The sequence below is a fragment of the Passer montanus genome, unplaced genomic scaffold (genome assembly GCF_014805655.1).
Source record: "Passer montanus isolate IOZ18808 unplaced genomic scaffold, ASM1480565v1 scaffold3, whole genome shotgun sequence".
Classification (NCBI taxonomy): Eukaryota; Metazoa; Chordata; class Aves; order Passeriformes; family Passeridae; genus Passer; species Passer montanus.
The window spans coordinates 14,711,866-14,733,621 of record NW_024367707.1 but is presented as its reverse complement, the minus strand read 5'-3'; the positions used below and the strand labels follow the sequence as shown (position 1 = coordinate 14,733,621).

General features: G+C 38.0%; 1 protein-coding gene across 1 annotated transcript in view; it reads left to right on the top strand.

Annotated features, from left to right (window-relative positions):
• COL4A1 (collagen type IV alpha 1 chain) overlaps window positions 1-20,091 on the top strand; it is a 120,467-nt gene extending 100,376 nt beyond the window's left edge. Inside the window, exons 41-52 of the mRNA XM_039714221.1 lie at window positions 181-231; window positions 2,136-2,321; window positions 2,984-3,117; window positions 6,527-6,599; window positions 7,297-7,368; window positions 8,682-8,810; window positions 10,192-10,290; window positions 10,436-10,648; window positions 11,402-11,579; window positions 14,364-14,478; window positions 15,123-15,295; window positions 16,947-20,091. Coding sequence (XP_039570155.1) covers window positions 181-231; window positions 2,136-2,321; window positions 2,984-3,117; window positions 6,527-6,599; window positions 7,297-7,368; window positions 8,682-8,810; window positions 10,192-10,290; window positions 10,436-10,648; window positions 11,402-11,579; window positions 14,364-14,478; window positions 15,123-15,295; window positions 16,947-17,028 — 1,505 coding nt within the window. The 3' untranslated portion in view covers window positions 17,029-20,091. The remainder of the gene's footprint in view (window positions 1-180; window positions 232-2,135; window positions 2,322-2,983; window positions 3,118-6,526; window positions 6,600-7,296; window positions 7,369-8,681; window positions 8,811-10,191; window positions 10,291-10,435; window positions 10,649-11,401; window positions 11,580-14,363; window positions 14,479-15,122; window positions 15,296-16,946) is intronic.
• Window positions 20,092-21,756: the final 1,665 nt, after the last annotated feature.

The following is a 21,756-nucleotide window of genomic DNA, read 5'->3' as shown; positions in this document are numbered from 1 at the left end:
ATACAGGACCCATTGTGCTCAATACAATACCAGTACATAACAAACACAGCCTCTGCCCTGAAGAACTTCTGCATAAGCTATTTATTTGGAGTTTGTATTTGCATAATAGAGTTTTATTCATTACAGGTTAAATGTAAGTACTTTCCCAACTTCTTATTTTTTGCTGTCTCTCTGCTTCAGGTCTTCCAGGTAGAGGACTTCCAGGATTTCCTGGTGCAAAGGGAGACAAAGGTAAAACACTTATTTAAACAATTCTAAACTTCCTTCCCAACATACTATAACCGTGATTCTGTAATGCAGACATTACTTTATTCTTCTTTATTTTACATCCTATGCCTTCTCAGAGCAGGCAGAAGCTCTGAGAGGTTCAAATACTGATTTCTGTTACAGTGGCAACATCTTGGAGTTAGATATACCCTAAAATAGGTAATTATTCGTAGTGTGGAATTCTCTGCAAGCTGTGGTGTGATGAGGTAATATAAATAACTCCTGTATTTGTGTGCTGTGCTTTTGACTCCAAGTATTTCTGTTTTCCTACTAATTTTGCAAGAATCAAAATTTAGTGAGGTTCTGTGCACCAGACAGCTATAGATAGTGGTTCTATGGCCAGGATACTGTAGTAATTTTTTTGCCTGAACCTATTTTGCAGCCTAGATGTATTGATTGCTAAATTAGTTATTTACTATATCTCAACAGAGCATGCCTATGCTATGCACAGGAGCATGGTGCAGAAGTGCAAAAGATAGCAGAGTCCTGCTGAGATCCCACTGAAAATTTTTATTACCTGGGCTCAGGACTTAATAGCTTGGATACAACCACATGTCTATGACAATTCAAGTCCCCTTATGTTCTTTGAAAAGTGTGTCACGACACTGTGCTATGGTTTGATTGGCTTGATTTGATGCTTGTTCAAGGTGTCTGTAATGCACCATGCTCCAGTTAATGAAATAAGCATATCCTAGACACTAGGCTGCAATAGATGCAGTAGTGAAGAAATGTCAAACTACTGTTGATAAAGGAAATTGTGTATAATGGGGGAATTTTCAGTTTTAATCATCCACAACTTTCCATTGTGGAAAACACAAACAATTCAACTAGTCCGTCCATGAAATTAACATGACACAGCAGATTTTGAAGAACTTACACAACTTGAAATATCAATGCCCTACCTCACTCATTCATTCTATTAATACAGGAAACTTGTCTGGAACATCCAAAGTGATAAACCAGAATTTCAGAATATATTTTATTTACCATCTTAGACTAATTAACACTTGTTAACTACTGTGAAAGCCCTAATGTTAGAGAACTTAATAAATTTAGCAAATGTTCTAATCATAGCTTGGTAGGCATGTAGAGCACTAGATTATGAGAACGCTTCTCTCACCTTCCCCATCTCTCATTTTGTCAGCTCAGCTCATTTAAAAATATCTGGGTTTAGAGTAAATATAGATTGTACTTAAATAATTTGTGTTCTAAAGGTATTTCTTTGGTAGCTCCAAAGAAATAAGTCCAGGATTTAAAAACCTTGTTCTGCTCAAGCAGAGACCCAGGGATAGTGTTCTCTATACATTTGGGGGGTTTTTATTATTGTACTTATAGCAGTTGCTCTATATTCTTTTGCGCAATCTAAAACTAGATTGAATTGCAATTGTTAACTATTTTTACAAGCCTGAAAGTAAGTACAACAGGTCTAAATCTAGATCTTAGTATAAAAGTATTCCATTTTTCTCCAGGAGCAAGACCTTTTGTGCTTATTCAAGCGCAACATCCATTACTTGACTACAACAATAATAATTGCTGTGGACTAAGGGTTTGGGGGCTTTATAATCTTTGTGTAAGGAGTGATAGAGGGATGCTGAATATTAATCTATTTTAAGAGTGACTAAAAATAGCCCAGTGATGAGTTTAGATAAGAAAAGGTATGTCAGTCAAACTACTTTCCTCATATTTTATATCATAATGTGAAGACTCATACAATTTTCCTGAAGTTTTGAATTTTTATGGAAATGTATAAAGTTAAGGTCAGTGTTTTCAAAAAGAATAAAGCTTTCTATGAGTGGACAATATGACAGAAGGTTTCAGTGATTGTGATCTTCTCTCTGATCATGTTCTGTGGTTGTTTCAAATCTTAGGTGCAAAAGGTGAAGTGGGTTTTCCAGGATCCCCAGGAAGTCCAGGCATCCCAGGCCTGAAAGGGGAGCCAGGATATGCAGGTCCACCAGGCCCTAAAGGGAGCCAAGGTCTTCCTGGGCTACCAGGAAGTGCAATTGAAGGCCCTAAAGGAGACAGAGGACCCCAAGGCCAACCTGGTCTTCCAGGTAATTCTTTATCTTTAGTATTAAAGTATTGCTGTTCATCGAGGCTCACCTAATGAATTAATTAATAATACAGTCAGTATTGCATATGTTTGTTTGTCTCCTCTTCTCCCAGGTCAGAGAAAAGCCTTTGTTCATGGGCAGTTTTGGCAGTGTGTCCTAGAACAGGCTGGCTTTATGTCCTCAAGCAGTTAGCTTTGTCCAGAAATCTTCCTGGTGTTGAGAATGTTACCTCCCATTTCCATGTTTCTCTATGGACTTCGTTTACTGTTTTGAGGCATCCGGGGCTGTATGTTCCTATGTGCTGAGGTTAATGGATTTTAAAAGGACCCAGCTTGGCCTTTCCATGGCAGTGGCCTGTGCTAGAGGCTAGGGAGGAGAGTGGAGCAGAGCTACAAAATATCTTCAGCATGTTGATGCCTGAGGATGGACTATCTGCTTGATCTGCACATGTGGAAAACTGCCTCTGTTTTCAATCAGCTACAGGCTGAGAGATGATTGGATGAGGAGTCTTCCTGCAACCCTGCAACAGATTCTCCTACTTATTTTCTTGAAATGTTGCAACAATTTTTTGGTTCTCTCCATCTGCAGACCCTGTTTGTCCTCCATCAGATACTTCTGTAAGCCAATTTTGCTACTAAATACTCTTTTCTTCTGTTTTTTAGGTTTACCAGGTCCAACAGGGCCACCAGGACCTCCAGGTCTGAAAGGGGCCAAAGGAGAGCAAGGGAGCAATGGCTGGCCAGGGACTCCTGGGGGTCCAGGAATGAAAGGTGATCCGGGTTTCCAAGGACTGCCAGTAAGTTACTTTCAGTACACTGCAGATTTGCTGAAAGCTGGTTCTTGTAATTAATGGATATATTAATCATACAGTTTCTTGTTCAAAACAATGATATTTTATGTTCAAAGTGCCTTTGCACTCACTGCTGATGATGTAAAGTCAGTTTGAAAGCATTTCAGTGCTCTCCTTGGAAAGGCAGCCCCAGTGAGCTAATGAACTTATTAGAAATTTATAGATAGTGAGTGGTAACATGCAACACCCAAAATATAATTTACAGTGTTTTAACAGTGCGGGATGGCTGAAGCACATCCATAAATCTGGTAAATGCATTAGTAGTTAATTTTAAAGGTTGCATATTTCATGATAAATTGCCTTCTGAAAATACCTGAACTGTTTGCTTTTGTTATGAGGGCTCTCAAATAAAGTGCAGTTTCAGTACTGTCAGTGATGAAATATTGCTGCTGATTTAGAACTACAAACAGGCAATACTATTAATACATTTTGTCATATATTATTCATTTTCCCTGGCCTAAAATAGTCACTTTTCTATACTATTCCCTATACTAGCAAGAATGAAGTAGAATAGGACAGTCACCCAGAATAGTTGGTCTTTTATATTCTTTCTCTCAGAGTGTATGATCTCTTTTTCCACACTGAAAAATATGCTTTATTTTTTAACTTTTCATTCCTTCTTTCCTGCTACATTGGGAATGGAGATCTTTAGCTCAGAGTAGAAGGAGGCTCAGAGGGGACCTTATCAGAGGGGACCTTATCAGAGGGGAGCTTACCACTCTCTACAACTCCCTGAGAGGAAGTTGTAGCCAGATGGGGGTCAGTCTCTTATCCCAAGTAACAAATGACAGGACAAGAAGTAATGGTCTCAGGTTATGCCAGGGGAGCTTTAGATTGGATATTATGAAAAATTCCTTCACTTGAAAAGGTGGGTCAGGCATTAGAATGAGGTGCCCAGGGAAGTGATGGAGTCACTGTCCCTTGAAGTGTTCAAAAAAATGTGTGGATGTATTACATTTTGAGATGTTTGGTTTAGTGGTGAACATGGTGGTGCTGGGTTAGTGGTTGGATTTGATAATCTTAGAGGTATTTTCCAATCTTAATGATTCTATTAAAAAAAGGACAATAATAACAATAAAAATAATATTTATGGAAAAAGGATGAGAAAATGCCTAATGTACAAAAGGAAGAAAGACTCAGGAATAAGGTCCTGATATGAAATGCAGGACTTTAAAAGTCCACTTTCTTCTTGATAATGCAATAATCTAGTGCATCTTTTTTGCATCCAGGAGTCACTTCACAGAGACTCTAAGGATTTGCTTCCATGTTCAGACCTTTTTATATTTGATACCATACTGTACCATACCATACTAGCTTTGAAGGTAGCAAATTCCAACATAACACTCCAGTATATTTTCCCTAGTTTAATAATTTGCACTACTTTTGCAGAGAGCTGAATTTCTATACCCCAGGAAATTGTAAAGCTTTTTACTGGTTGATATACTAGTCTGAGACTGTTTGCTGACAAAGAATGGGAAATGCCTAAGGGTTTTGATTCCATGCCTTCAATCAGAAAAAATGTTTCACTATCCTTGAGCCATAATTCATAGTAGTGTGTTGTTAACTCAGTGTGAAAGGCTGCAGTGAGAGTGATATTAAATATTAAGCTTCCTTTGGTGATACATACTAAGATGAGTTTCCAGTGTTCCCAGTGTGACAGGCTCCTGCCCTGATTATGGCTCAATTGCTCATACAGGTCTCCAGGTACATAGTTACCTATATCAGAATGGAGATTTTGTTGCTGCATGAGTGACACAACCTGTCCAAAAATTGTATCCAAAGAAAGCAAATGCAGAGATCGGACTGTGAAATACAAATCTCATAGTTTTTTTTTCCTGTTCATTTTAGTGTTGAAATGGGAGAAGAAACATTTTCCTGAAATAGTTTTGTTCTGTTTGGAACAGATCCAAAAAAGTTGTTTGTCAAGCTATATCTGATGAGGAAAAGAAAGTTTAGGAAATGCATACTGTTATGGGAAATGTATTTTGATGAAAAGCTTCCAATAAACTACACTTATAAATCTTTTTTATAATTATAACCTAAAATATATATATATATATATATATTTAAAACCGACCTCTTTTAATGTGATTGACTAATAAATGCTTTCTGAATGAAAGTTAGCCCTCCTGTTTTGGGCTTCAGAAGTTCACATATTATGATACAAAGAGATGGCCATTTCTTTAAACAATCCTCTATGCTGTGACTGTGTGACTGAAGGAAACCAGGGAATCTACTTCATTCATGCCTTCCTTGGCACTCTTGAGAGTGGCACTTCTTTTGTTTAACTTTGGAGTCTTTAGAAGTTTAACTGTGGGCATCCATTTTTTAACTAGTCATCTCTTCTCCCTTTATAATCAGTGAAAAGAATTAGACATTTGTTGTTTCTTCTCACCTTAATATAAACATCTAACTTGCACTGAATGAAAAATCACTCCTATGTGCTTATTCTATTGCTCTGCAAATATGATAAGATGACTTCTTCTGCTGGTATTATTTTTCACTGGGTGTTCAATTCACATCTCCAGCTTCTGGTTGGTAGGTTACTTAGCAAAGGGATTTTATTTCTTTCCTCCCACTGTGTTCCATGTTTTATTATACAGTGAACTATTGCTGTCTTACTAAATCAGCCAGGGAGAAACTCTATACTTACAAGCTTTTTGCAGATGATCTGCAACAGACAAAAGAAGGAAAGGAAATTGGCAGCCATTTGAATGACTATTTACAGTGTCTTTTGAAAAAGGTCTTGCTTTTCCTTGAAGTGAGGCTACAGTGAACTTGTTACCATTAATTTCAGGGCTACAGTTTAGAATGGTGAAGGCAGAAGGAGGAGTTCCCATTATGTTTGAAGTGTTTTAAGTCCTTGAGTGTTTTAGCCCTGTTGAAAAGTAAAAATCTTCAGAGAATTATAAATTGTTGAGCATATTTAATTTCATCCCAAGTGTGAATGTAGAAGTTTTCAAGTCTGCTGGAATTACCCCATTTAATTATCTAACTAGCAACCTCCTGCTGGGACTGCACTGAAATTAGTATCTGCTGAGATTTGTGCTTACAGATGTTTTTCATAATAATATGGTCTATGGTTGAGAACCTTTTTACTGGCTGCAGTGCTAGTAGGACCTCATTCTGATCTGGTATATTTGTGAGGCAAGAAATAATTTAGAAAGAGCAAAGTGTCACTCCTGTTCCTATAGGAGAAGCTTCTCAGCTAATCAAAGGAGAGAATGTCCATTTCTTAAATTTAATGGCTTTCTCATATTATATTTTTTCATAGGTTTCCAGTAATACACAGCCTATTTGAGAGTCATATCATAATAGTGTAGGATAACTATATTTCACATTTTCTTTTATACAGGGTAGTCCTGGTTTGCCAGGAGATGTTGGTCCAAAGGGTGATCTCGGACCTCCAGGAGTTCCAGGTGTTCCAGGTGAGGAGGAAACTTAACATACTTCTGAAAAGTATGCAGAAATGTCTCTTTCATATCCTTTCTCTCTCAAAAGAAATGCCCAAAGAATGTTGACTCTATTATAATAATTACATGAACAGGACACTGAAAGCTGCATCAAAAAAACATACAAAAGCATTGAGATTTTTCTTAAGATTTGTTTCTTGCCAGTTCTTGCATTGCAAATATTAAATGTGCACTTCCATTAAAAGATGGATGTAAAGTCGATTGTTAGGTGCTACCAGTCAAGAATCTTCAAGATTTTCTTGAGAATTGAAGAGGCAAATGTTATACCTGTATGTGAGGAAGTGAGCTCTCTCTTGTTGAATATATTCCTGCTAGTGTCACCATCATGTACGTGAAAACACCAGGTGTATAAAAAATACAGTTATTAATAGAATAAATGTAATGCTTTTAATCTAGGGAATGATATTATTAAACTAAGAGAACTTTGAGGAGAAGTAACAGAAAAAATAAGAGAAACTTATTTTCAGTCATCATTTCTTTTGTGACTTAGTGGTGGTGTTTGTATCGTGTTCCTGCAAACAATTAAACAGTACTTGAGCAAATAAAGTCACGTACTTTTCAGGATCCTGGGGTCAAACATGATTATTCCACACATATTCTTCCAAATTAAGAAATTACTGAATTTTCATGCAAATATTTCCTTTGACTTCAGGTCCAAAAGGAACTCCTGGCTTCCCAGGCCTTAAGGGTGAGCGAGGTGATCAAGGTCTTCCTGGATCTAAAGGTATGATGAAGACTTGTGCTTTTTTTCCCCAGATGTTTTGGTAAACTGGCTATTTTTGATTAATTTGTTGTTATTTGTAGCTAGAACTCTATCACTTTTTTGTTCTGTGTAAAAACTCATGAATATGAATTGAATATGAAACTAGGTATCATGAATCATTATCTGAATAGTCAGGTTAGAATCATAGAATGGTTTGGATTTGAAGGGATGTTAAAAATCATCTAGTTTCAACCTGCCTGCCATGAGCAGGGACATCTTTCACTAGACCAGGTTGCTTAGAGCCCTATCCAACCTGGCCTTGAACACTTCCAGGGATGGAACTTCTGTAGCTTCTCTGGGAAACCTCTTTTCCAGTGCCTCACCACCCTCACAGTAAAAAATTGTCCTCCTTAAGTTCAACGAAAATTTACACTCTTCCTGTAAACACTTCTCTCTTTCACACTGTTGCCCCTTGTCCTGTCACTCCAGACCCTGGTAAAAAATCTCTCTCAGTCTTTCTTATATATTGAAAGGCCACAGTAAGGTCTTCCCTGGGCCTTCTCCAGGCTGAACAAACCCAACTCTGTCAGCCTGTCTTCACAGAAGATTTCTTCCACCCCTCTGATCATTTTCATGGCCCTGCTCTGGACCTGCTCTAACAGGTACATGCCCTCCTTGTACAGGGAACCCAGAGCTGCATATAATATTGTAGGTGGGCTCATATGAGAACAGAGCAAAGGGGGAGCATTACTGGACACATATCTTGTCCTGTAGCCCTGTATTGCCTTTCTGAGCTGCAAAAGGTGTTGCTGATTCATCCCATTTTCATCTACTTGTGTTTCCCAAGTCCTTCTCTGCAGGGCTGCTTTCAATCCATTCATCCCCCAGTCTGTACTGATACTGTGGATTGCTCTGGCCCCTGTGTGAGGCCTTGCACTTGTTGAACTTCATGAGGTTCCCATTGGCTCACTTGTCTCACATGTCAGGGTGCCTCTGGATGGCATCCCTTCCTTCTGGCATATTGACTGCACCACTCAGCTTGGGGCTGTTTGCAAACTTGCCAAGACAGCTCCATGGAGCCTAAGGTCTGGACAGCTATTTCAGTCCATGAGAAGTGTGCTTGGCTGGAGATATCAGCATAGATAGGCTTCCATTTGGGAAGCTTTGCAGTTTCATTCATGTGTGAAATCTTGGTTGTGTTGATATCTTGTGACTATCTATAAGAGGCTCCAGTCTCTGACATTTGTATAAATGGCAATACAAGGTAACTTTTTTTGCCTTTTTTTATTGTGCAATACTAAATATGTGCTGATTTTCTTGGTTGATTTCCACAGGTTTACAAGGCCCACCAGGCCCACCAGGTCCTTTTCAGCTTATTAAAGGAGATCCTGGCTTACCTGGACCTGTAGGACCAGTTGGTCTCAAAGGATTCCCAGGACTTCCAGGACCCAAAGGACAACAAGGTGAGAGTTTCTAATTTTCCAGTAGAAACAGATTTTTTGTAATGTAAAATAGACCAAAGGTAGGCTAGATACTACAAGATTTTTGGTATAATATTATCCAATTTTTGCAAGCCACTTAAATTTTGTCAGTGATGAAGAAGCTCCTTTTTGAAGCTCATCCAAAACAGATGCCTTCCTGGTGATTTTTTATAGGCTCTCACTCTGCAGGTATCACATCAGTATCTGAAATCAGCAGTAGGCAGAATGACTTGCAGCACTCTGCTTATCCTTTCCCCAAAAAGTTTTTGTTAGGGTGTCTTCTGTCATTAGTCTCGAATCCAAACTTAATTACTCTGTGTCTCTGGGAGAAGAGAGCATGAGGAAAAACACTTGATCCTGGAATGAAGTAATTCCTGAGGAAGCTTGTTCTGTGGTCCGGGATTTCTTCTTTCAGTCCAGATATTGCAAGTTTTATAAAGAGTAGATGAATGGCAAAAATTAAACACAGCAGCAGTAAGAAACTGGAGCAAGTGATAGGAAAAACAAAATACTAGCACAAGGACACATCCTTCAGAATGATGGGACATGGAGAATGGGGGCTCGGGAGTGCTAAGACTCTAAGCTTTTTGTCCTGAATGATTTATATTGAGTTGATGGGGAATTACAGTGGAGGATAATGAATATCCTCTTCCTAGTTAATATAGTAGATATGAAAGTTTTCTCTTGAAGGTTGGGATACAACTCTGCAACTGCCGTCCTTTAAGAAATAGCTATGAATCAGTCTCAGTGATTGAGCACAACATGGGTTTGCTTGTGCAGAATCCATGCTTTATCACTAAGAGTCAATTCAGCACATCAACACAATGTTTCTCTTTGGGTGATCAGGAAAAGGAAAGTTGTGAGTGTCTAAAGCTTCTGATGAGTCACAGAAATATTGCTATGGTGCTGATGATATTAACTTCCTTTTCCTGAAGTCAGATTTTCTGAGTTTATATAGGATTCATAGCATCCCTAAAAATTGATAAAGGGAAAACATAAAATACGTCTGAATTGGGAAGAAGCTAAGAGGATACCCATTTTCCCAGTGTTCATGACCCTACTTTTTTATGGTCTATTTTTGATTGAGTCATATGATAAACAGAGAGAGAAGAGATTCCTTTTCGTATTCCAGGCAAATGCTAGTTTTTTTAGAAGCATGCTCTCTCCTTGCTTCTTCTCTACTATAGAATCACTTTGCCTACAGTAACCCTCATATATGCTGTAGATATGGAACTGTATGCACTGAATCTGCAGGAATTTGGTTTATGCTGAGGCATACCTATGCTATACTGCATTAAAATTCAAAAAGTCAGAACAAACATTACATAATATATTGTAATAATTATTGCTTGTTTTTCAACAGGGGTGACAGGACCTTCAGGTGTACCTGGACCACCTGGTAGTCCAGGGTTTGATGGTCAACCTGGGCAGAAAGGAGAAGCTGGTCCTTTTGGTCCCCCAGGTAAGTCCCTGCATTCTTCAAAGACTTGATTCCTTAATGGAAAATAACATATGGTATTAGATGTGAATGTATCTAATTTCACTTCTTGAGTTATGTAGGGACAGTACTGCTGTGCAGAAATAAAATGAGCCTTTCTGTATTGTAGGGCCCAGAGGATTTCCAGGTCCACCTGGCCCTGATGGCTTGCCTGGGGCCATGGGCCCACCAGGGGCACCATCTGTTGCTCATGGTTTCCTTGTCACCAGACACAGTCAAACCATTGAAGAGCCATCGTGTCCGTTTGGAACAAGGCTGATTTACCACGGCTACTCCTTGCTTTATGTACAAGGCAATGAAAGAGCACATGGCCAAGATCTGGGTAAGTGGAGACCAAATAGAATTCAGTTAGAATTCATTACAAGTCAAATGCTGCTCTCATTTGTAGAACTGCATTGAGCAAATCTGTGTAATTGCTCTGGCTCAGACCTAGGCATTCCAGATGAAGGAGGGTGTTGCTATACCACAGTGAATACGACACCTAGTTACTGAGATGGGTCACGAGGTCTGGACAGTCAGATGGAACTGGGTTTGCTCATCATTAACAGATATTTGTGGAGGGGCCTTTATTGCACTCTACAGCTGTCTACAGGAAGGGTAGAGAGTATGGAGTCTCTTCTCAGAGGGTCTCAGAGACAGAAGCAGCAATGGACCACAAGTATGAGATACATTTTAGTGAAACATAAATAAAAGCTCTTTTATCATGCTGATGGTCAACCATTGGAATGGAACCCCAGAGAGATGGTTGAATTTCTTGTCTTTGGAGATCCTCAAAACTCAACTAAATCTGGACCCAAGAAACCAGATCTAACTGACAGGGCAAATAGGATAGATGACCTCTAGAGGTCTATTCCAACCTAATGTATTCCATAATTCCACAGGCAAGACTGGACTACTCCTTTCCTTATCCTTTTCGTTCCTCATGAAACTAAGAGAATTCACTTCCTCAGAGAAAACTTGGCCATCCAGAGCAAGTGTTCTCTGCCTTTTTTAGCTGCTCCTGGAAATAATTGTTAGGCAGTTGGCAGTGGCTTAACAAAAGTGTTAAGAAATAACCTTTCACTTAACATTTCAGGCACAGCAGGAAGCTGTCTTCGGAAATTTAGTACCATGCCTTTCTTATTCTGCAATATCAACAACGTCTGTAATTTTGCATCAAGGAATGACTACTCCTACTGGCTGTCTACTCCTGAGCCCATGCCAATGAATATGGCTCCTATCACTGGTGATAATATCAGACCATTCATCAGCAGGTATGGTTTCGGTTCTGCTGTATTTATAAAGTGAAAAAGCCTGTGGAAAGAGCATAGGGTACTTTATTTTTCTGGACAAAGTTTTTAATCTGTGTATTTTTATTTCCTGCCTTTAAATTTCAAGTTTGAATTCTTTTGATGAAATGTTTCAAAATGTGCATGTTTTCAGTTTAGACTTTGATCAAAAATGAATCCATTTTGGGAGAAACCCAAACAAATAGAATAGCCTGTTTTGAGTATAATTGAAATGAAAAGATATACTTTGAAATGTTGTCTTGCAAAAGCTGTGATGTACTTTGAAGGAGAAAATGTTTTGCAATTCTTATCCAAAACACTTCTGTTTCTTGACTAGCCATAGCTAGAAGCTTTTTAGGGCTCAGTTTCCTTTTGTTTGAAAATGGTAGCATTTTTTAGACTGACAGGCTTCTTCCATTGTTTTAGACATTCTGCTTGAATACAGTCTGAATTAAAGGAAACAATTGAAAAATCAATCATCTATTTTTTTTTAATAATTCCAGATTCACAGCTAGCATAAAGAATGGTGCTTATATCAGAGACATAACTGTTTTGCATCAATGCAATGTTGAACTTCTGGTCCATTTGAAATTTTAAGACCACTAGAAAACCTCTTCTGACATAATGTGTCCAGTGCTGAAGGCAGAGCTGTGAGCAAGAGTGTGGCAAACTGCCCCAATCATTACATATGAGTCAGATAAAGGAATCTTGAGCTTACAGCTTAAGTGATAATCATTAGATATAGGCATTGCTGTCGTTTCTGTCATTGCTTATAATCTGTATTAGCTCTTGCTGACCCCTCTTCCAGCCATATTTAATGAATGGGAGTGGAGATTGCTGGTAGTGATTTCTCAGGTACATCCAAGAGAAAGGACAATCCAAATCAGCAGTAGGTTGTATTCTTGACATCTTGGATGTTCAAAAAGCTATATGGCTCTACTGCAAAACACCTGGTGTTAATTTTGCATAGTGGAATCTGTCTTTATCTGCAGTTGTACTCTATATTCTTACTTTTGGTTTAGTACCAAAGAAGTTGGTATGTTTTGAAAATGAATGGGCAGATTGAGGACAAGACACTCAAGAGAGACTATAGCTTTTGTTGGTCTTAAATTTTTGGTTGTTCCTTGCATGTGAATGGAAGGGGCTTGACTTTCAGAAAAAATTCAAATTGCCAGCCTCTGAAATTCGTATTACTTTTATGCCATCCCCTGTCATGCAAAATAGCCTTTAACAGTCACATTTGAAACTCTTGCTGAAGGAGGTACTAACCAACATTGTGCTTTATCTTATGCCTACGGATTGGTTTTTGCACCATAAAAACTCGTAAGTGTGTATATGTGTGTACGTGTGTTTGTGTGTGCATGTATGCTTATGTGTTTTTCTCCTTTTAGTCATAGCACAAGTGAAATAGTTGTAATACTCATTTTAGAAAACTAGCAAAGAATCTGGAAGACTCTTATTTCAATTTATTTTATTAGTTGAAGCTTTTTAACCCAACAGTTTTCCCTGTCCAAATGTAGAAAATGTGTAGAAGTGTCGCTTGCTGCCTTGAATCATAGGACTTCTTTTCCTGTAAGGCCTTCTACTGAAATACCAGAAATCTCTTGAAGCGAAGCAGAGCTCCAAGAATAGAGGCAGCTTTACATTCCTTCTTTTAACTTACTCTTTCATTGATGTGTTTCTTAAAATAACTCTCTTGCTTCTGCACTAAAGATGAAGGCAGTAGGTATGAAAGCAGTCTTCACAAGGCAGAAATAGAAGGTTTTCATTCTGAATAGCTTTGCTTCTCTGCATTTTCCAGAATCCAACTTAATCCATTTTGCACTTGATTCTTTTCCCTGCTCTGATAACAAGAATCAGACTGTTTAGTTTTGAATAATTTTCATAATTGCTAACTGCAGCAGCCAGTTGAAGAATTGTACAAGGAAAAACTGATTATATCTACCAAATTCCTTATTACCAGCCCCCATATTAAAATTCCAGCCCAGCTCATGGGTTTTTTATGATTCTGTGGAGGGATGATTGGTCATTGGATTATTCAGTAACCTAGCAGTTCTGAGACATGAGGAATTTATCTAAAGTAAAAGAACTGGTGCTGCATGTCTTTCTGGAGAATTGCTTTGTAGTTTGTTGTGCAAGTTACTTTGCTGGAAGTCTCTTACTGGAAATACAGACCACAAATGTAAACAAAAAACACTTTCAAGGAAAATGCATGGGAAAGAATCTGCATTAGATTAGATTAGCAGTGATTGCCTTTGTAGGACATTCTCCAGAGAGATGGCTTTTTCTCTGGAAGTCAGAGCTACGTTCAGGATGATGAATTGATGTTACTTGTTTCTGATCAGAGTAGATCACTTTTAAGTGATACTTGCTGAGGTACAGTGTTTGGCAATTTGCCCCCCATGTTCATGACATTGAGCTCTTTTAGAAACTTCAGTACAAACAGGACTAGAAAAAGAAAAATACATGTAAGTATTCAGATAAGAGGTCTCCTGTTCTTTTCTCATAGGAAAGTTAATCGGAATAAGACTTAATAGTTGAACGGTTTCTAAGTAAGGGAGAAATTAGAAGTTTATCAAATAAATTAGAAATTAACAAAAAGAAAAAAGAACCAGTTGGCTGTTTTTCTAAATGAAACATTGTGATTTTCCTTTGGTTTTGAACATGACAACGTTTTCTATTTCAAGATTCCATGAAGAAGGTAGCTTCTGAACAAAGAGCTATTAATCCTTAAGTGCATTCAGCTCATTCATGTCTTGGTCCTTCTAGATGCTCTGTGTGTGAAGCTCCTGCTATGGTAATAGCTGTTCACAGTCAAACAATTCAAATACCACCATGTCCTGAAGGCTGGAGCTCACTTTGGATTGGTTACTCCTTTGTCATGGTAAGTGCACTGTGACATATTCTGAGCTGAGGAAAGCATTTGTTTTCAGGGTTTTGATCTATGGAAATTTAGTATCTGACTCTGCCCCTTCAGGCTTTAGGAGGGCATTAGGCCTCCACCCTTTGTAGCGACTTCAAAAAGAATCTGATCATGTTCCCAGGCAAGGCCTGGTCATGGTCTGAGACACAGCTGGATCCAGAGCTGTTAGCCCTTGGCAGTGGGAGTGAGGCCACTGTGATGTGGGGTGGGAATCACCCACTGATTAAGCTGTTCAGTTAAGATGTTCAGATAAAAGCCATACCAGACCTTATGCCTCCTGGGCCAAATTGCTTACATAGAGTTATTATGTGTCATGCTGCTGTTGAGTGAGAGAACCTAATGTCATCTCTGGAGTCTTCAGCTCCACCTTCAAGTTGCTTACATAGAGTTATTATGTGTCATGGTTGAGTGAGAGAACCTAATGTCATCTCTGGAGTCTTCAGCTCCACCTTCTTGTTCTTCCTTGAGCTGAGCAACAAAACAGCAGATGAACAGAACAGAGGACAAGGAGGGAAGTGTGGAAAATGTTTGTGCGAGAGGGTTCATTGAAGTTGCAGCAGAAGAGGTAGAGTCCCTCTCTGACCAATGCTTTTGCCTTCTCCTAGCACACCAGTGCTGGTGCCGAGGGCTCTGGCCAGGCCCTGGCCTCCCCTGGTTCCTGCCTAGAGGAGTTCCGCAGCGCTCCCTTCATTGAATGCCATGGCCGGGGCACCTGCAATTACTATGCAAATGCTTACAGCTTCTGGCTTGCCACTATAGAAAGGAACGAGATGTTCAGGTAAGTTCATGATTTATTTGTCACTCTTTGAGACTCAGTTGAGCCTTATCACTGAATAAAAGAAGTATTTTTTTGAATGTAATACAGGTTCAAGTATTGGCTGTCCACCAGCACAGTTAATTTATGTGATTAATTACTTTTGTAACAGAAAGAAAAAAAATTAGTAGCTTTTGGGGGAATTAATGAATGTATCATCAGTTAGTGTTTGCAATGTGTCATTTGTATAATGTATTTTGATTTTCAGAATAATCTAACAAAGTTCACAATTCCACTATGTTTCTGATTGTATGCACCAAGTGGTAACTGGGATAGGCTGACATACTGATTGAAATTAGTATGTCTAGAATTAGAATATAACATTTCCTGTAAATGGATGTTAACATTTAATAGAACTACTTGCAATACGTCCAGCTGCTAAACTAAGAGAGTTGAACAATTATTTACTTTTCCCTAACGTTAGAGGAAGTATGTTTGAGTAAAATGCAGCTGGTGGTAATAGGCTTTGTTCTGGTCTTCTGCACATGAGTGTTTTTAAACACAGGCTTGTTTGCTCTATATGAATGTTACTAATATGTTGGCATATAGGTCAGTTCCCATGTCTGCATAGCTTAACTGGTCAGCAGACATTCCTCTGGAGTGCAGGTAATCACCCTTTTCCACCACAGTCCTGACTGCTGCTCCTGTTACCCTTTGTCTCTTCATGTCTTCTGTCTAGATCTGTGAATGCTGCCTTGCCTGTCTCAGAATGAAGCAGGTTTTTTAGCCAGTTTTCACTGTTTGTTTATCAGATAGCTGTCAATGGATTAGGTAGAAAAACTGAGCACTGAGACCCGAGTGTCTCTGGGGCAGTAATAATCTCATCAACCAGAAAAACTACTACCACAACCACCCCACCACTGGGGTAAGCCCTGGATCCCTAGGAAAGAGGAAAGCTGGTCAGAAGAAAATTTAGAGTGAGCACTACAGTTGTTTCCATTCCTCAAGCCCTACCCGGAGACCCCTGAGCTTCACATGCTTTTCTGGCTACAAACTATGCCTCAGATTAATAAAATAATCCCAGATCAGGGGACCTGCCCTGCTATCAGAAATCACAAATACTCCTCAATTTCCTGTAAACTCATAATCTTTTTTAATGAAAAGCATTAAATACAAGCACACCTTTGTCTGAAAATTATTTATCTCTAAAAAATAATTTTGTTGTTAGGAGTCATTCCTTATGACAGGTTAGAGACTCAAGGCTTTGGTTTGTGTTTCTATATGACATCACATAATTTCCAGCTTTTCATTTGTCTTTAAAGTCACATGAGTTAGCAGAAACTCACAAACAGTCAAATTTCAGCTTCTTTGCCCAATTTTATTTTTTGCCCATATTCTAGATTGTTTTCAAACTGCTGCTTTAACAGATGGTGTTCTAGGTTAAGGAAATGTTATGCCTTGTGAAAGAACTGAATTCTTCAGTAAGTGTGTGATGTTTAAAACTGATCTTATGACAGTTTGCGACCAAACTTGGAAGTGATTACACACTGGAGAACTTAGGAACACCTTCTTGATTCAGCAGAGGCTGGAAGGGAGACTTGCATTCCAAGCTGGTGTTGTCGGTTACAAACCTGAAAATTGTTAATGGATCTTTTAATTTCTCTCTTTTCCATAGGAAACCGACTCCCTCAACCTTGAAAGCCGGGGATCTACGCTCAAATGTTAGCCGTTGTCAAGTCTGTATGAGGAAAACATAATGACTTTTGAATTTCAACTAATTTCACACAATATGGTGCTATTCGTTTAACAGCAATGAAGCCTAGACATATATCATATGTACCTCATTGTTGTCCAATATGAAAACAGTAAAGTGCCTTTTAGGAACTTGCATAACTAACACACACTGCTTTACTGGCCCTGTCCTTGCTAAAGAAGAAAAGAGACAACAAAGATAAGCTTCAAATGTTGACCTGCCAAATGGCACTTTTGATCAAAGTATATGTATTTTTTATATAAATGCAATGCACTGATAGAATAAAAAGTCAGCATTTATCCAGAAAAAAAAAATGCAAAGGTGCTAGGAGGTATGCAGTTCTGCCTTATACTGTTTGACCCCCCTTTCTCATTCTTGTATTATATATTTAGATTCATTTTTCTTCCCCAGATAAGTTTGTTACCGTTATCTAGGTGTCTTAAAATCCCAAACTCTTGGGTATGTACTTATTGTTCTTGTACAAAGAAATACTAATGTAAAAAAGAGGTTTGGGATTACAGACTGTGGTTAAGCAACATGTAACCATCTTTTCACAACATAGAGTGCCATCCTGCAAACCTTTGCTTCTGTTTGTAGCCTTTAGTGCTGTCAGTATTAATGGGTCTACATCTGGAAGAGATTGCGAAATTGGCTTCACAAATAGGCAAGTAAGTGTTTCTGCTATGTTGGTACTACGCAGCTTCTTTGTGCAGTAGAACAAACTTTCCTGTGGAATAAAGAATGATCCAGCAATGGTCAAGAAAAAAATATATATAAATATTTTAGTAATTTATATAGATATCAACCATTAGGCAAATTAAGCTCTAAGTTTATAGTTTCAAAAAAAGCTTACAAAATTTTTCTTCTTTTTCAGTGTCATGAATTAGGTGTTAAATGCCAAAATATGATGTGAAATGTTCATTTTACATAGCCATTTCAATGCTGAAGTTGCAGAGACTGAACCCAGGTTAATAGTTATTTGTGTTTATAATAGTAAATTCTGCTTTGAGCTTATAGTCTTTATTCTGTATTTAATATTTTTCAGGGTTTTAAACACTACTCACACACTGAATTACTTGATTTTGAAAAGTATAAGGCCTTAATTTTGTTAATACTGTGCCAAAAAAATTCTTCAAAGTGGCCTCAGAAATATTTCTAAAGAATTTCTATGCAATGATACCATTGTTTGAGCACGTCTGTGTCCAGAAATGTTTTATGGACTATTACCATGCAAATACCAAAAGATTTTTGCAAATGCTAAGGCCTTTGTGTAATTTCTTACATGTGTATTTCTTAAAAATACAAGTTTGTAATAAAACTATTTGTGTAAAAAAAAACAAACAGAAGAAAGGAAGATGTTTTTACTAATTTGTTATTAGTATTCATTTAAAGCAATTAATTAATTTTAATAAGCCACCAATAAATGCACAAGCTTGATGCAATCATAGATGATTTTTGTTTTGCACATCTTGCAGATGTACAAAGCATCTTCTAAAGGGGGAAACAGGGCACTGTACCGACACTTCTGTTGTTATCTTGTAAGAACTGAAGCTGAGAGATGAAACATGAGAAACCTATCACTGAAATGTATTTGATATGAACACATTACAAAAATTTGCTGACTTCATCTCAGCTCATGGAAATCAACAAATTATGCATATTTTTCACTTTTCCTTTGAATTTTTCGTTCACAAACAGAACTGAATTATAAATTATAAAAATGAAAGTATCTCATATAACTTTGCTTTTAAGTGAACAAGGTGAATCTTGGCTCTGGTTGAAGAGGAAATGGGCCATGCTACTGCTTTCATTAGCAAAAGCACGTAATTTGCAAAAGTTTCATGTTGTTTTCCAAAATTTGTGAAGACACTGTGGCTGCTGCTGCTGTTTTGAACTTGTCTTTCAATTAAAACCCTTCAGGACATTCTCTGACCAAATGGCTGAAGGCTCCTGCATAGAAATTGGCCATTTAATTTAGCAATGATTCTTAACTCTCATGGAAGTTCTGACACTTGATAATCTTATTTATAAAAGACCAGTCCTTACGAGAGTTCCTTTCTAGTCTATAAAGTAAAACAGTCTGATTATGCCTGAGCAGCCTCATGCAAGGTTTTCCCAAGGACGCTTGACATCTAGAAGAAGAGGAGAAGACTATCTCGGAAAAATTATTCAAAAATTGAGTCTTCACTGACTCAGAGCATCCAAACTGCTGCTCACACTCTACATTTTATCTTCTGGTCAGCTAGGGATTTAATTTGCTATGGTCAAATTGGCTTAGAACTGCCCTACAGGTTGGTTTATAAAGTTCTTCATGTATGTTCAAATCAGCTTGGTTATGAACCCTTGTCTTCTCAATTGGGAGCATTTCGAAACAAAGTCCTTTGAAAATTTTTGAAAACTGCTTGAACTGTAGTTTGATATCTTCCTTATCTAATAGTAATTATTTATTCTATAACCTCCAGCTCATATAATGACCTAAACCTAAAGATGCTATTTCTTCTTAAATCAGTCACTAAACTTTTTGGTGCTTATTGAATACCAGTCAGATCTCCTGAAAATGTGTGAATGCTAGATTTTGATGCCCTGGGTGAGGACGAGCCCGTGTGAAACACTGCCTTGCTTTCAAAACCCTCTTAAGTACCCCATATTCAGGCATTTATGGCCAGTGTTGTGGCTACAATAAAGTTCATTGTGTGAACAGGCAACTGCTAACTCATCACTTATTCAAATCGTCTTGCAGAAGCTTCAATTTCAGGAGAAAAATTTTTGAGTGCAGTACTTGAAGAGTCGCTGTCATGTTCCAAATAAATACATTTCTAAAACAGCAGGTGGTGCCCTTGCTCTCTTTGCGGTAACACTGGGACGGACAGCTTTACACTAACAAATACCTTGGTCTCTAATTTGCTAACATGATCCTATGCAATATATGACTCTTTTCTTATGTCTCTATCTCTACTTTGACATGTTCGACACCAGCAATTTTCCTTTTGAAATAGGAATGGATCAGATTTCAATTGAAAGAATTTCTATACATACTGCAAAATAAAAATATAATTAAGTGATCTGATACATATTTTGAAGCAAATTATGTCTTAGCCTGTGTGTCTTTTCTGATAAATGTACATTTATAAGTACATAAATTTATAAGTATATCTCTTACTCATTTCATAGTGGTAACTTCCTTGATGAAATACTCTTTTTTCTATGTAACAGGATTCCTGAGAACAATATCCCCACACTAGGCTCCCAGAAAAGTGACTGTATTCCTCATGACTGAAATTGTACATCTGCATGACTTTTTGAGAATTCCTTTCCTATTTTCCATGTTTTATAAATCTGTAATAATCTGCACTAACTGCATAAGGTGAAACATAAAGATGGAGCCAGGCTTGTGGATCTCAGAGCAGCAGCTAAGTAGAAAATGCAGCACCTGGCACAAAGAAAGACCACTGACTAGTTGAAATGGCAGCTGCCTCAGTGCCTGCCTGTATCTCCATCCCTTACTCTGTAAAGGTGGTTGGCCATGCCTACACTGGGAATTCTGGGAGGAGACCAACAACATTTTTCCACAGTTTGCAGTGGAGCTTATCTCTGTCTGCTGGTCACATAGTGGCAGCCATGTGCTGCCCACTGCATTTCCACCTCTTCCAATATAGAAATTGTCTTTCTTATGATCTTCACATTCTGAATTAGATAACAATGAGAACATGAGAGACCAGGGTGGATCTTTAAATGCGTATTTTGAACTCAGACAAATGCTGAGATCAGTGATGGATGGTGTGGGATACAATTAATCATTATTAAGAAAAGAAGTGGCTACATGGAAGTGTTCAGCCTGTCAGTTTCAGAGGTAAGATGGTAGAAAGAAGGAAATAATTCCCCCCATTCATTAGCAAAAGTGTAGTATGAAATGGATAAAAATTGTGAATTTGTAATATTGCTGAAGTCTCTACAGCATAATTATAAACAAAAAATAATACAAAACCAATAATACAAATACAAACTTACTTTTAACACCAACAGCTAAACAAGAAGCACATGTTCTTTGTGGAAGATATACTAACAAAACAACCTCAAAAAATTTCCCTGAAGTATAGTCTTTAAACCATTCTCTTTCTTCTGAGTGTAAGAGGAAAGTCCTTAAAAAAATGCAGAGGGAGTGTGTGGGTTTTGGCTATTTCTCTCTGGCAAACAATAAGCTTGTTGTGTTGCTTGAGGTGTTAATATCTGTGGGAGGATAAATCACTACTACTTCTCATGAACACAGGAATGCTTCTATTGTAAGACGTTTTACCCAGTCAGGCTTACTGACACCACCTTCTCTCTTCAGCTCCCACTGTAAGAGGATGATATCCAGAGCTGAATATTCTTTCTTTCTTTTCAGTGTTGATTTTTAAAGGTACATTCCAGCTTTTCATTGTCTTCAAACCAGAGAACAGAGTATAAGCATTGAAAAGATTCAGAATGTTCTGAATCTTTCACATATGTTAGAGAATTGCCTTTTCCCCCCTCTGGCTGTATGCAGTCAGCTGTATTTGTTATAATTGGTGTGCAGAGCACAGAAGACTTGACAGAGTGAAAGTTATAGATGGAACATGATCATTTGATGCTCTGTCAACTCCTGTCTAGCCTAAGAAAACATGTTGGATTTCATGCAGAATCGTGGCAGGATTCATTTGTCATCTCCACCCCATGAAGTACGATTTACGCTGTAGTAAATAAACATGTAAAA